A 12,753-nucleotide genomic window follows, 5' to 3' on the forward strand; every position below is an offset into this window, starting at 1 on the left:
CATTGTGTGATTCCTGAATTCACAGTTAAGTAAACTAAGAGTCTAATATATGGCTGGCCACATATGTTTGTACTTTCCATGCAATCTAAAGATGATCTGTTATCCCAGTGCCTGCACCTTATTTCTTTTCATACCAATCTAATCATCAATAGCACATAAATCTATTAAAGTAGTAAATAATCAAACTATTTGTGTTTTGTCGATGTACTGCAATTCACATTTACCTGAGAATTATGTAGGCATTGAGTTACAATTCAAGAATAAATGCAAATGTTTAAGATATTTTATAGAAATTACACTAATGTTTTATTGTACATATTAATGTGATAATTCATTAAATATACCAACTCAAAACCAGACCAGCTAATTATAAAATAATTAAAAGAAAGACAAAACAAATACAGTCATTCCCCATCCTAGACAGATGCCAAAGCTGAAGTGTTGATTAATTTAAATCCATTTTTAGTTGTATTTCTTCTCCTTCAGGACGTTTGGAGGTTGTGCCTTTAGTTATTTTCCGTTTTTATCAGTTCTGTTATGATGTGCAAAATCTTGTCATCTACAAAAAAAAGATGAAAAAGGTTAATACAATTATCTACATAGCCTAAAACAAGACACCCTTCATCGCCAGTGACATGTACGTAAAATCGTCTAACAGGATTAACTACGAAAGCAGATACATACTGTTGAATAAGGGGCCATGGCATAAGTAGACATGAAAAACTCTCCTACTTCTATGGCCCGATACCCACCACCAACCACTTCCACCCGCACCAGCTTTCCCATTAACAATCCGTTTGATTTTATCCTGTTCTCCAATTCCATCCAGGTCACCCCTACCATTGACCCTTTCCCTGTCTAACGAATCTAATGTGAGCATAAACAATTCTCGCTTCTTAGTTGGATCACTTAACACCCAAGCCCTTCAGATGTTACAATAATTATTTAATATAAATGTTATTTTAGGCATTTCGTACAGAGAGACTATAGCTTATACTGGTAATCCTAGTTCGCTTGCATGTGTATATTATTTGAATACATAAACTTTAGAATATCTCCACGTATGTGCACGTTCTTGGAACTCTTTTTAGTAGATATATGTATTTTTTTTTCAAAGTGTCCAATTAGAATGATATTTTTATTCTATAAAAAGCACTTTACCTCCCTCCCTTAAAACACAAAAGCATGACCTTACATAGAGCGGTTTTCGACCTTGTTCCTTTAAGGAACCCTTGGGCTCTACTGTCCAGCAATGCTCCGCATTTGGAGTTTTTGGTTCAGATGCTCCGTCCATCACCACCCCCTTTTGTACAGCATTTGGAGTTTGGCTGCTGGTTTCATAGGATGGTCCAAGTCAGGAGCTAATAAACCCATTTCCAACTCCTTGCTTAACATGGAGAACGCTTGGCTGTTATGAATCCAAAGATTGCAACTATGGTGACGAACACGGATCACAAGTAACTTCCTTCTAAGTCAAGGAGGCTTCTATGGTATTCAAGCAGGAAATAGATCGTCGCTCGCCACCCCCCACCCCCTACTGAGATGGATAAATCAGGAGAACTCGCAGGACGTGGTTAGAAGGGACTAGTTATGTAAATACATTAGACATTAAGGCCTGCCTCAACAAAGTGCATGTTCTAAGCCAGACTTAATGCAGTGATGTTTGTCGTCCAGTGAGTGGACTAATCTCCAGGTGGCCATTCTGAGATTCTCAGTGACCGAAGCCTTTCTCATTCGGGCAGCGGTGTTTTTTGTGCCATACCGGTGTGAATAGACCCATCAGTTACAAAGTTCTGATGTATACATTTCTTTAGATTGATCACCATAATACTTAAGGGATCTTAGCATCTAAAATTTGAAATGACCTTTTTGCTGGAAACGTCTGATTCCGTAGAATTAAATCATGGGAACAAATCGGATTAATGTGAAAATCCAAAATTACTTACATGGAAGAAGAAACAAGTATTTACAATGCAATAGGTCTCGCCTTCGCAAAAGTTAGTGCTATTGGCATTGTAAATGACAAACTTTTTATTTATGTGTTGGTTTTGACAACAGATAAATAAATGCCATTGTTATTTACAATGCCAATAGCTTAATCTCTCGCAAATGCGAGACCTATTGCATTTAATAGGTCTCGTATTTACGTGAGTTTGAGCTACTGACATTGCAAATAACAATGCGTTTTACTTATGTTTCAAATACCAAAACATAAAAACTGCTCACACTGCTGTCTCTTAAACACTGCTGTCTCTCACACACTGCTGGCTCTCACACACTGCTGTCTCTCACACACTGCTGTCTCTCTGACACTGCTGTCTCTCTCACACACCATGCTCTCCCTAGAACACACACACTGCTGTCTCTCACACGGCTGTCTCTCTCACACACTGCTGTCTCTCTCACACACACTGCTATTTCTCACACACAGCTGTCTTTCTTACACACAATGCTGTCTCTCACACTGCTGTCTCTCATACACACTGCTGTCTCTCACACTGCAGGTGTGGGTTGTCGGATGTGGGTTTTCCAGCTCATATCTGAAGGGTGGGCCCTGCTGCATTTCATGGGTATTTTTTTTTTACATACTCCCAGGGCATTAGTGGTAGCTTCAGAAGCTTTTGTTTTGGGGGAATTGATGTTGGGGTCAGATCTCAGCCCAAGCCCCTGACCCCTCTTCATGACCTTGTGCCCTCATGCCTCGTAAACGCAATTGACTTATGATTTTGTCCCTTCATAGACACATCCCCTATAAGATCCTTCCCCCCAAACCCCCTCCCCCCATTGTGAAATGTATCTGCAAGTTGGCATGCCTGGGCAGTAATTTTGTGGCAGTCAATGGATCACTGCAAAAATGCAGCGTACAATTCATTCATTTTAGTCCGCTGCTGGCAGAAAGCGGATCATGTAAAAACTGAGATTTTTCACCTGATTCACATTTGCATACTACGGCTAAGAAAAAATAATGGCCCATGCAGACTGAGCTACACACAGAGCCACACACACACACACACACCCACACACACACACAGAGCCACACACACACACAGAGCCAGACACACACACACACACACACACAGAGCCACACACAGAGAGCCACACACACACAGAGCCACACACACACAGAGCCACACACACAGAGCCACACACAAACAGAGCTACACACAAACAGAGCTACACACAGAGCCACACACACAGAGCCCCCTTCACATAGCCACACACACAAAGAGCCACACACACACAAAGAGCCACACACACACACAGAGCCACAGAGAGAGAGAGAGCCACACACACAGAGAGCCACACACACATAGCCGCACACAGAGCCACACACACACACAGAGCCACACATACAGGGCCACACACAGACACACACACAGACACACACACGCAGACACACACACAGCTAACCTTACAGTGCAGCCTAACACGCTAATCTCCTTTACTTGGCACATCAAAGCTTTGGAGATTCAGGACTAATCCACCGACTGCTAGGGCCTAGGGTTTTCTGGATTAAAATACACAAAAAACAATGTCTGATATTACCACCCTTAGATAACAGCAGCTTTTTGACATCATTAATTAAATGATGTTCAGGGGCAAATACAGTCCTATAAAGCGGCGAAATGAATTCATTGGAGGAGCGCTGAAGTCCAGGAACTTTCTCCTAGCAGGTCAGTTAGGGAAGTAATGAATTGGGACTCCAATGGCACAGAACTGGTTGGCGGCACAGGGCCCAACAGGAAGAGGAATGAATGCGCCTTGGGACCCTCACGGGTAAGTAGCGCGCTTTACAAGTACTCTGATTGAATGATTAATTGATTGAATGTATGCGAAGGGGGTATTTAAGGGCCCAACAGCATATTGTGTGCCTTTGTTTAGGCGCCCCTCCGTATTGTGAAAACTAACATGAAAGAAAACTGTAAAAACACTACTCATAGTGGGACCTAGGTCACACAACTGAACTCATCCAGCACCAAAAAGAGCTTGATAGGCGTGCACTGATCAAACTGCACTCAAGAAAAGGCACTTTGTGACCCCCTTGGTGGTGTCTGATAAGTGAATCACCCGACCTTCCTCTACTTTAAGATAAGGTTTGGCATTGATGGAATGGTTTCAATACCTTGCGCCAGGCCTCTCGGACTCAGCACCACTAGAGCTTATTAGACTATAACATTGAGTTTTGAAGGAGTCTCTGTTTTCTTTGATGTGCGCATGTCCTTGGGTGAGACAGGAGACGGTCAGACATTGGCCAAGCAGGCGGCGGGAGGGTAGCCTGCCCCAGAGGTTTGCCGTGACGTAACATAAAATTATGCCATTCCCCTGCACAGCGAATCCCACCCCCCCCGAGTATCCCAAATTTCACAAATAGGCATTAACCTTGTTCTCAATGGGGGCCCCCAGAAGGGTTGGGGGACCCTGAAGGAATGTGATGGGCCCTCTGTGCACCACCAGGCTGCTTAGGTCTGTGTTTTGACCTCTTCCCTCATCCGAATCACACTAACCCAAGAAGTGCAGCAGGGAAACATGGTCGAACAGGGACTAAATGAAGCCTAATAGGTGCTACGAAATGAAGTACAGGATATAAAATACTCATATAGGAACATGTGCCCCACGAGCTCTCCTCCTGCTCGAAGTTATCCGTCCCTCCATCTCCTCGAGCCCCAAAGGCTTACCTTAGTCTAGAAGGGAATGGTCCAGTTCGGGCTCTGGGGGCGTTGGCACCTCTTACAGTCTCCTGTTCAATAGTAGCTCTTCTTCAGCATAAGATCCGGGGCTGTCAAATACCCCGCAGGAGCCCAGCAGCGCCCGCGTCACAGGACCCAAACCCAGAAGTGCAGCTGCTGCTACTACAGCAGCTGGGTGAGAGACGTGGACCAGGGTCACCAGCAGTCGGCTGCGGGGAGAGCAGCGGACCGCCAGAGCTGACAGTTCTTCTGAATTGTACCTACGCCAGGTTGCGACTCACTCCCCAACTGTCACTACTGCCCAGCCAACGACCCTCACCCATGCCTCCGCTTGCCACCGGCCCCAGTGCAGCGGGCGGACCCCGCACAGCTTCCAACACTTAAACCGGCCTGCTAGTGTCGGCCTACGGTGGCCCGGATGGACCGGACCATGCCCACTCGGTGATCTGCTGGAGATAGGGTGACTCCATCTTACTAAAGGCGACAGTTACAAGTGGAAAGCCTGGAGATTAGAATGAGCAGCAGTAGCAACGGATGCAAACTCTTTGCAAACGAGAAAGAACAGGGGTTGTATGTGTTGCAAACACAGCTTCTAAGCCTTGAAGTAAACAGCTGTTGGTTACAAAGGGCCATCAACATAAACCACGGACTGAAACTGCCGGTCCCCTTCCCTAGCGGGTAAATGTAGTGGCCATGGAAGAACAAATGTATTTTCCGCGTAGATTTTTTGTTTCTGCTGTCCCACTTGGACGGACTTGGCCTGCCTTACGTGTGTGGTAAAAGGTTTATTATCTTCAAGGAAGTTATAGTCAAGGAAGCCAGTCCAAGTGGGATGGCTCTAAAAGAGAAAAGAGTACGTCACTGTAACCTCTTTTCCAATGGCTGGCCACCGTTTAGCATGAACGGTGACACCAGCCAATGGAAAAGAGGGGCGGGGCTTGACCCCGCTAGTGAAACGTACACTAAAACATAAAATCTCCACAGCGAGACTGCGCATGTGCGCAGCCTACGCTAGCCGAGACCTACAAATGTGTTCTCAAGGACATTGTGCTGAAACACTACCCATAGCTCACTGACACAGGGAAGGTATCTCTTTCTTTTATAGCTGAAATTATAGATACATTCCATGACATATACTGTGGTGTAAGTGTTTGAGCGGAGGGGATGGAGGGAATGGGGGATCTGGGGAAGGAGGAAGACCGTTATGCTACACTCTCACTTCCGGTCTGACGCACATACACGCCTAACGGAATGTGAAGTGCATTTAATTTCACCACATGCAAGCATGCATTAAGAATGAGAGTGAATGTGTGTGTGTAAGAGAGAGAGAGAAAGAGCGACACAGAAGTGAGAGCAGTCAAACTGCCAGGGCTCTGACAGATCAGCCAGCCCGTAAGTCCTCCATTTTCTTTTCATTTGCCAAGCCTGACAGGAACCTGTGTTTGACAGTGAATGTGCAGCACCATTGATGCCTGTGTCTCTACTCAAAGCTCCCTTCCTGCTCCTCATTTGTGCCGAGCAGCCCTTGTCCTGCATAAGCTGGGTGCTGGAACTGGGCATCCTCTAGGCTCCTTCTTATCCCTTACACTCATTCTCACCGACACTCACTGCCAATCTCACTCCTCAGATTCTTACCCTGTCTCACATATTCTCATTCAAGGTTCCTCTTAGTGTAATTCATTCTCACTCACTCCCTGTCATTCACACACACACACGTGCTCTCACACATACACCCACACATTCACTTTCACAGGAAACCTATGCACATAATATTTGCAATCGTTTTTTATTAAACTTACTTTAGCTGTCCGCACCAGTCCGCTTCAGCTACCTGCCAGTCTTGCATGGACCCCCAGGACAGGAGCACAGCTCCTCCCCGCCTCAAGCAGTGAATCAAGTAACTGAAGGTGTAGCCTGAACAGTGCATACACCAAGCTAATGCACTTTGCAGGCTCCAAGTTTTAGCTAGCGGCCTTCAGTCTCCTCAAGCAGTGAATCAAGTAACTGAAGGTGTAGCCTGAACAGTGCATACACCAAGCTAATGCACTTTGCAGGCTCCAAGTTTTAGCTAGCGGCCTTCAGTCTCCGTTTTTCACTCCAACCTCTACCAACTCGTCCAAGGGCATGCTGAGACCAGAGACTCTCCTGACCTTAATCCACACTGTTCCAATTTCAGTGACGATGAGGCAACAGGTAAATGAAATACATTGTATTGTAATTGCATTTATATAGTGCTTACTACCCCTGACGAGACGACAAAGCGCTTTTTCGGCGTGTAGCACGGTACTCCAGAACCCATAAAGGATTAGTGGTGAATTATTATAATGACGCAAGTCAAAGAAAAATTCCCTTTGGGCGAATTAACATCAATACATAAGTACTTACAAACATACAATGAACTTGACCAATACCCAACATATAACAAGGAAGCAACTAAATGTGGCAATTGTAACATCTGTACTCAGTGTATTGTGGGGTCAGAGATTGTATGTAATACCAAGAAAATAGTATGTAAGACCCACAATAACTTTAAAAGTAAAAATGTCATCTATCTGCTCCAATGCCCGTGCGGCCTCTGTTATGTTGGAGAAACGGGAAGAGAGGTACGCACTAGGCTCCAGGAACATAGATCAGCCATTAAAACAAAAAAAGTAACTGCTCCCATCGTAGCCCATTTCTTAGAAAGGGGACACAAGGAATCTGAATTTGGCTGGTTCATAATGGAAAAAATTAAAATTGGTAAAAGAGGTGGCAATATTGTTTCCAGAAGAAAGGAGAGAGAACAGTGGTATATCTCCTACCTCGACACAGTCAAAAGGGGTCTAAACTCGAGAGAAGAGTGGGATCGCATTATTGGAGCAGTTTAGTCTTTCTGCCTCATTTGGATTCGATCTGGGATATTATAGGATGTTTAGCGGCCATTTACATGGTTCTATGAGATTGACTAGTTCACAGATTCTTGCATATAACGGCCATACTTTATTAGGGCTGTCTAGGAATGTACAATATAAGTGCTGAGCAACTACTAATCACACTGAAATAGGCATGACCAGTTGGGTACCTATTTGTAATGAATGCTCACTGCACACATGTGAAACTTTGATTCTCACATTTGATATGTGTTTTTCGACATATCTATATTAACTGTACAGCATGCGTGGGTTATGCCGATATTTCTGTAAAACAAGCTAATCGAGCCTAACTCAAAACCGACACTCGAAATTACAAGGTGCAATATACCTATATGACCGATACGCATATGTCTATACATATGACTTGTTGATGTGCAGTGCTTTTCATTGTACATCAAGTATTTTGTTTTTAAAAAAATTTATTTTGATATAGGGATTACGAGAATATAGTATTTATAAAAAGTCTTCCATGGTTATTTAAAAACGTGGTATAGATTTCGGGAGTCTTTCTTCACTTCCTATCACTTCCGTGTTCGTCACTAAAGACGCCCACGGACAATCAAGCTCAGGTATTTATAAACGGCGCGGTTTTTGCAGTTGTTGGTAGCCGTTTATACGAGCAGACATCCACGCGGGACGTTCGAGACCCTAACATAAGAGGTAAAGGAATGATATGGGAGGCTTTATTCTTTACGCGCTGCTACTTGAGGGGCACGCTTCTTGACACAGCTTGTGTCTGTTTTTTTGCTTTGCAAAATGCAGGATCAACACGGAGGATATCGCCTCGTGTCGGGTCGTGGGTATCCCACAGGAACCTTGAAACCCCTGTCGCAAACCGCTCTATTATAAGGTGGAAGTCGATATTAACAATAGAATTACCGCGTGCATTGGATGCAGTGATTTTAACGTTTTTGTGAGTATACCTAGTGCCTCGTGTTAATAGTAATAGGCTATATCCGGTTGTGAGTTAGTCAATAATGGCAGGTCCTTTATTTTCAGCTCCCAGCCATTATGCTGGATGTGTCATCAACACTGGAACTTTGATAAAGGTTTTCGCCACTATTTTAAATCAGTAAGTAAAAAGGGTGGAGAGCCAAACTTATCCGTAAATGCACTATTATTTTTGTTTGATCTTCTATGACGCTTTCTTTTCGCCTTGGGATCATTGGTACCCCATGTGCAGATATAGTTATGAGGACTATGATAGTCATTGAAAACTTTGGGGAACAGAGCTGAGTTCTAGCACTATTCAGTGCCACTTCGAAATATGAGAGTCAGGATATTTGATTAGGAGGGCTATGCTCGCTATCAACGCCTTAGTGGAATTATCAATATTCTGGGTAGAAAAAAAGTTTTTTGTGGTAAACTAGATACATGCCACTTAGTCATAATATGAGGCAAAGTATGAGCCAATTACGTTAGCTACAAAAGGATACATTGGCCTTGACATACATTAAATGTGGTGTTCATTCATTTCGCAATTAGGATTTCTGTGTATTTAAAGAAGATAATTCGCAGGACGAATATCTCTACCAAACGATAAGGAGGCAGCATACCCCTTATGATACACCGCTAGACCCTTTGCTTGTTTGAGGTAGGTGATATATTGTGACTCTCCGCATTGCCACCTCTCTCTCTTATATATGTAATGATTTCTTTACTGAAAACCCTAATTATGAAACAATGTTTGATCATATGTTCCTGGTTTTTTAGCTACGCAATATTTTTTTAAAAAAAGGCTTTTTATATTAAGGACAAACATGAGGAATTTACCTATGTGATGAAATGAATTTATTGGTCTTTGGCTATCAATTGGCTAGCCCTATTTGTATTTGATGTTGTATGTCTCGTATAATGGAAGCAATGTTTATGTGTGTTAAATAACTGAGCTGGATACATTATGTTTTTTTAAGATATTATTTTTACCCTCTGTTGTTAAATCTGATCTGTTGCGTTTATTAGTTATAACTAAGACTGATCTTGTTTAATTTTCAGAAGTATTGGGAAACATTTATACACATTGTCCTGATGAAGGCGGGTTTAAATTGAATATACCGCCGAAACGCTTTGATGCCCAAGGAGTAAATCCGGGATGATAAACTAAGGAAAATTCAAAATAATTGCTATGTGTTTGAGTTTAGTCCTTTCTCCCTGTAGCTCCTTTTTATTGGAATGTTGATTTTATTGATTATTGTTCCGTCCTGTATGTGTTTCCCGATTTTCAATTTTTAGTTTTTAATTTATGTAATGTATATTAATAAATTGTTTTAAATACTTTATTCCTCCAGAGTGTTTTCACGTGTATGGAAGTTTTCACCTATTTTCATTGCTTCCTTGTTATATGTTGGGTATTGGTCAAGTTCATTGTATGTTTGTAAGTACTTATGTATTGATGTTAATTCGCCCAAAGGGAATTTTTCTTTGACTTGCGTCAACTGTGGAACCCTATCCCTTTGGTTTTGGGGTCCCTCTCTCTTTTATTAGAGAATTGTTATAATGAAACATGAAAGTGATTTGAGTGGTGGATATGTTAGTCAGTTATTTGTATTGAGGAGGATAGTGGAGGGATAGAGAGGGGAAAAATGTTTGTATTTATATAGCACTTTCTACTCCTGATGAGGTGTTGAAGCGCTATTTCAGCAAGTAGCACACAACTCCAGAACCCATAAAGGATTAGTGGTGAATTAGTGTAGTGTAATATGAAAGTAATTTGAGTGGTGGATATGTTGGTCTGTTATTTGTATTGAGAAGGATAGTGGAGGAATAGAAGAGGGAAAAAGGTTTTGTAGTATTGTCTCTTTAACCTTTTCATTCTCTCTTTGAACAATGCATTGCTCGTGTTCCAGAGAGTGGCGGTTTGACTTGACTTGACTTGTCGCCTGAAGCTGCCGGGGGTACTTGTATCTCGACGCAAATAGAGAGATTTGTTTCACACATTGTCGTCAGCCACTTACCTAACATGGCGACCAGCTGAATTGGTGTACCCGCGGCCAAAGAACTCATCGTGCAAGCACAGTCCGGATGGAGGGCACTTACCGGCATCGCTTGTGTGTCCTATCATCGTCGCAGATCCGCCGTTCCTGTTTGATGCTGCAATTTCCTGAGGGTGTCTGCGTGCTGTCGGCCGCCGTCTCTCTTTGCCAAGTACAGCTGTGAACCACAGCACGTGTGGTGCATAGTGGGACCTTGGGACTCTTTCCTGCTCCCTGCTAATATGTGCAAGGTGTCAGCCTAGTACTGCACACCGTTTCAAGCTGCTGCAGTCAATGCAGAGTGGCGGCACTGTGTACTCCCACAATAGGCAGTCTCCCTGGCTGTGGAGGTGCTTCAGAACAGAAGCAGGAGGTGGAACGCTCTTTTAAGCCCAGGTTAGGGCATCTGCACGTGTTGAGGACACGTTTCACAACAAACAAGCACTATTGCACGTAAAAACCAAGAAAAGCAAACTGTGGCAATTTTAACTCATTGGGAAGGATACTGAAGCATTGTATCCTCAGGGAAAGTGCCTAATACCCGTAGAAATGAAGGGAAAACCAGTGGCCATCTTATGCAATTGGGATAGCTCAGGAATAATTGCATTGAAGTACTGCCTTCTGAAAGTCTACACTTCAGGCATTTTCACAAGTTTCTGTGGCAATATGTTTCAAGTTGGTTCTTAATGGAGTCTCAGTGACATTATTGAGAGTCTCAGTGACATTATTGAGAGTCTCAGTGACCTTATTTATACACAAATGCATGTTTCTTTCGACACATAAGATACATTTATATATTTTTTGTTTCTTTTTTCAAGAAAGGATATTTTGCATTTATGTTGGCTGCACCTTACAGTGTGTGCATCAAAATATATGATGCAGTCTGTGCATCCTCCACCATCTTTTTGGAGACACCAGGAGATCCACTTATTAAATGGAGGCAGTGGCATGATGCCTTTGAAACCTGGGGCCTCAAGATTCAGACCCGAGAGGAAAGGTATCTACTTTTATACTCTTTGGGTATTGAGGGCAGATCCATTTTTAAACATCTGTCTGATGTTCAAGTCTAGGGGGGAGGTTGAGCTAGATGTCTATGAAGAAGCTGTAAAGAAGCTAGTTCAAAGATTTGATGTCACTCCCAGTCTGGTGGTGTTGAGGTACACGTTTTTCAAGAGAGAGCAAAAACCGCTAGTGGACATCGATACGTACATCTCTACTCTGCGCAAGTTAGCAGCGGAATGTCAGTTCGAGAACTTACAGAGCAGCTTATTCGTGATCAGTTCATCTGCCACTGCACCGACAAGTCCATCAAGCAGAAGTAGCTTTCTTTAGGCAACCCTTCTTTAACTGAAACCATCAGGATTGGCAAGAGCATAGAGACTTCAATCAAATCAGCAAGAGAACTTGAGGACAAAACCTCTGTATAACTTATTGACGTGCTCTCCGAAGTTAACAAGGAGAGGGTGTTTAAAGTGTCTTCTTCGTCACTTCCATTATCGGTCAACCCTATCCAGCAGAACTCTTTTTTTAAACAATCTGACAGGTGCTTCAGGGGTGGTTATCCCCCTCATCAAAAAGGGGGGTCAGGCTTTCCCAGCTACAAATACACATGTTAGACTTTGTGGGAAATCTGGGCATTTTGCCAAGGTGTGTCATAGTGCCACACACAAAGGAACCAGAGTATCAGCTGTGGGTGATGATGGTGAAGTCGACATTGAGAATTCATCGAGTGAAGTCCATGATATGGTCGTGGTGGTGGGCAATGAAAACCTGGTTAGGGTTGAGCAAGAAGGGTGCATCGACCCATATGTTCACGTTCAGTTGGGAGATAGACAACTTTACCTTTTGGTAGATTCAGGGGACAGGATCACCATGATCACGCAAGAGCTTTACCAAAAGAACTGGCCAGGGTGAACACTGTCCCCACCTGACAAATCTCAGATTTCCTATGATAGCAGAAAGATCGACCTCCAGGTTGTCTATGAAGAATCCATGGTCTTCAAAGGAGACACATCTGTGGTAAAAATGTTGGGGTTAAAGGATTGAACATCTTGGGTTGGTTCCACCAAGGGCTCTTCGTCCTGGTACGAAAGAACATGTCTCAGTGATTAGAGATTCGAATGACATTGAGCATTTATTGAATGAGTTTCCCAGGGTATTATCAGGGGGGCTTTGGAAAAT

General features: G+C 43.2%; 1 protein-coding gene across 1 annotated transcript in view; it reads right to left on the bottom strand.

The window, feature by feature from the left end:
* Positions 1-282: 282 nt before the first annotated feature.
* The window catches only part of DHX29 (DExH-box helicase 29), a 930,480-nt gene continuing 918,009 nt past the window's right edge, over positions 283-12,753 (bottom strand). Inside the window, exon 27 of the mRNA XM_086960636.1 lies at positions 283-559. Within this exon, the coding sequence (XP_086816762.1) occupies positions 507-559 (53 nt within the window). The 3' untranslated portion in view covers positions 283-506. The remainder of the gene's footprint in view (positions 560-12,753) is intronic.

The sequence above is a fragment of the Lissotriton vulgaris genome, chromosome 3_1 (assembly GCF_964263255.1).
Source record: "Lissotriton vulgaris chromosome 3_1, aLisVul1.2, whole genome shotgun sequence".
Lineage (NCBI taxonomy): Eukaryota > Metazoa > Chordata > Amphibia > Caudata > Salamandridae > Lissotriton > Lissotriton vulgaris.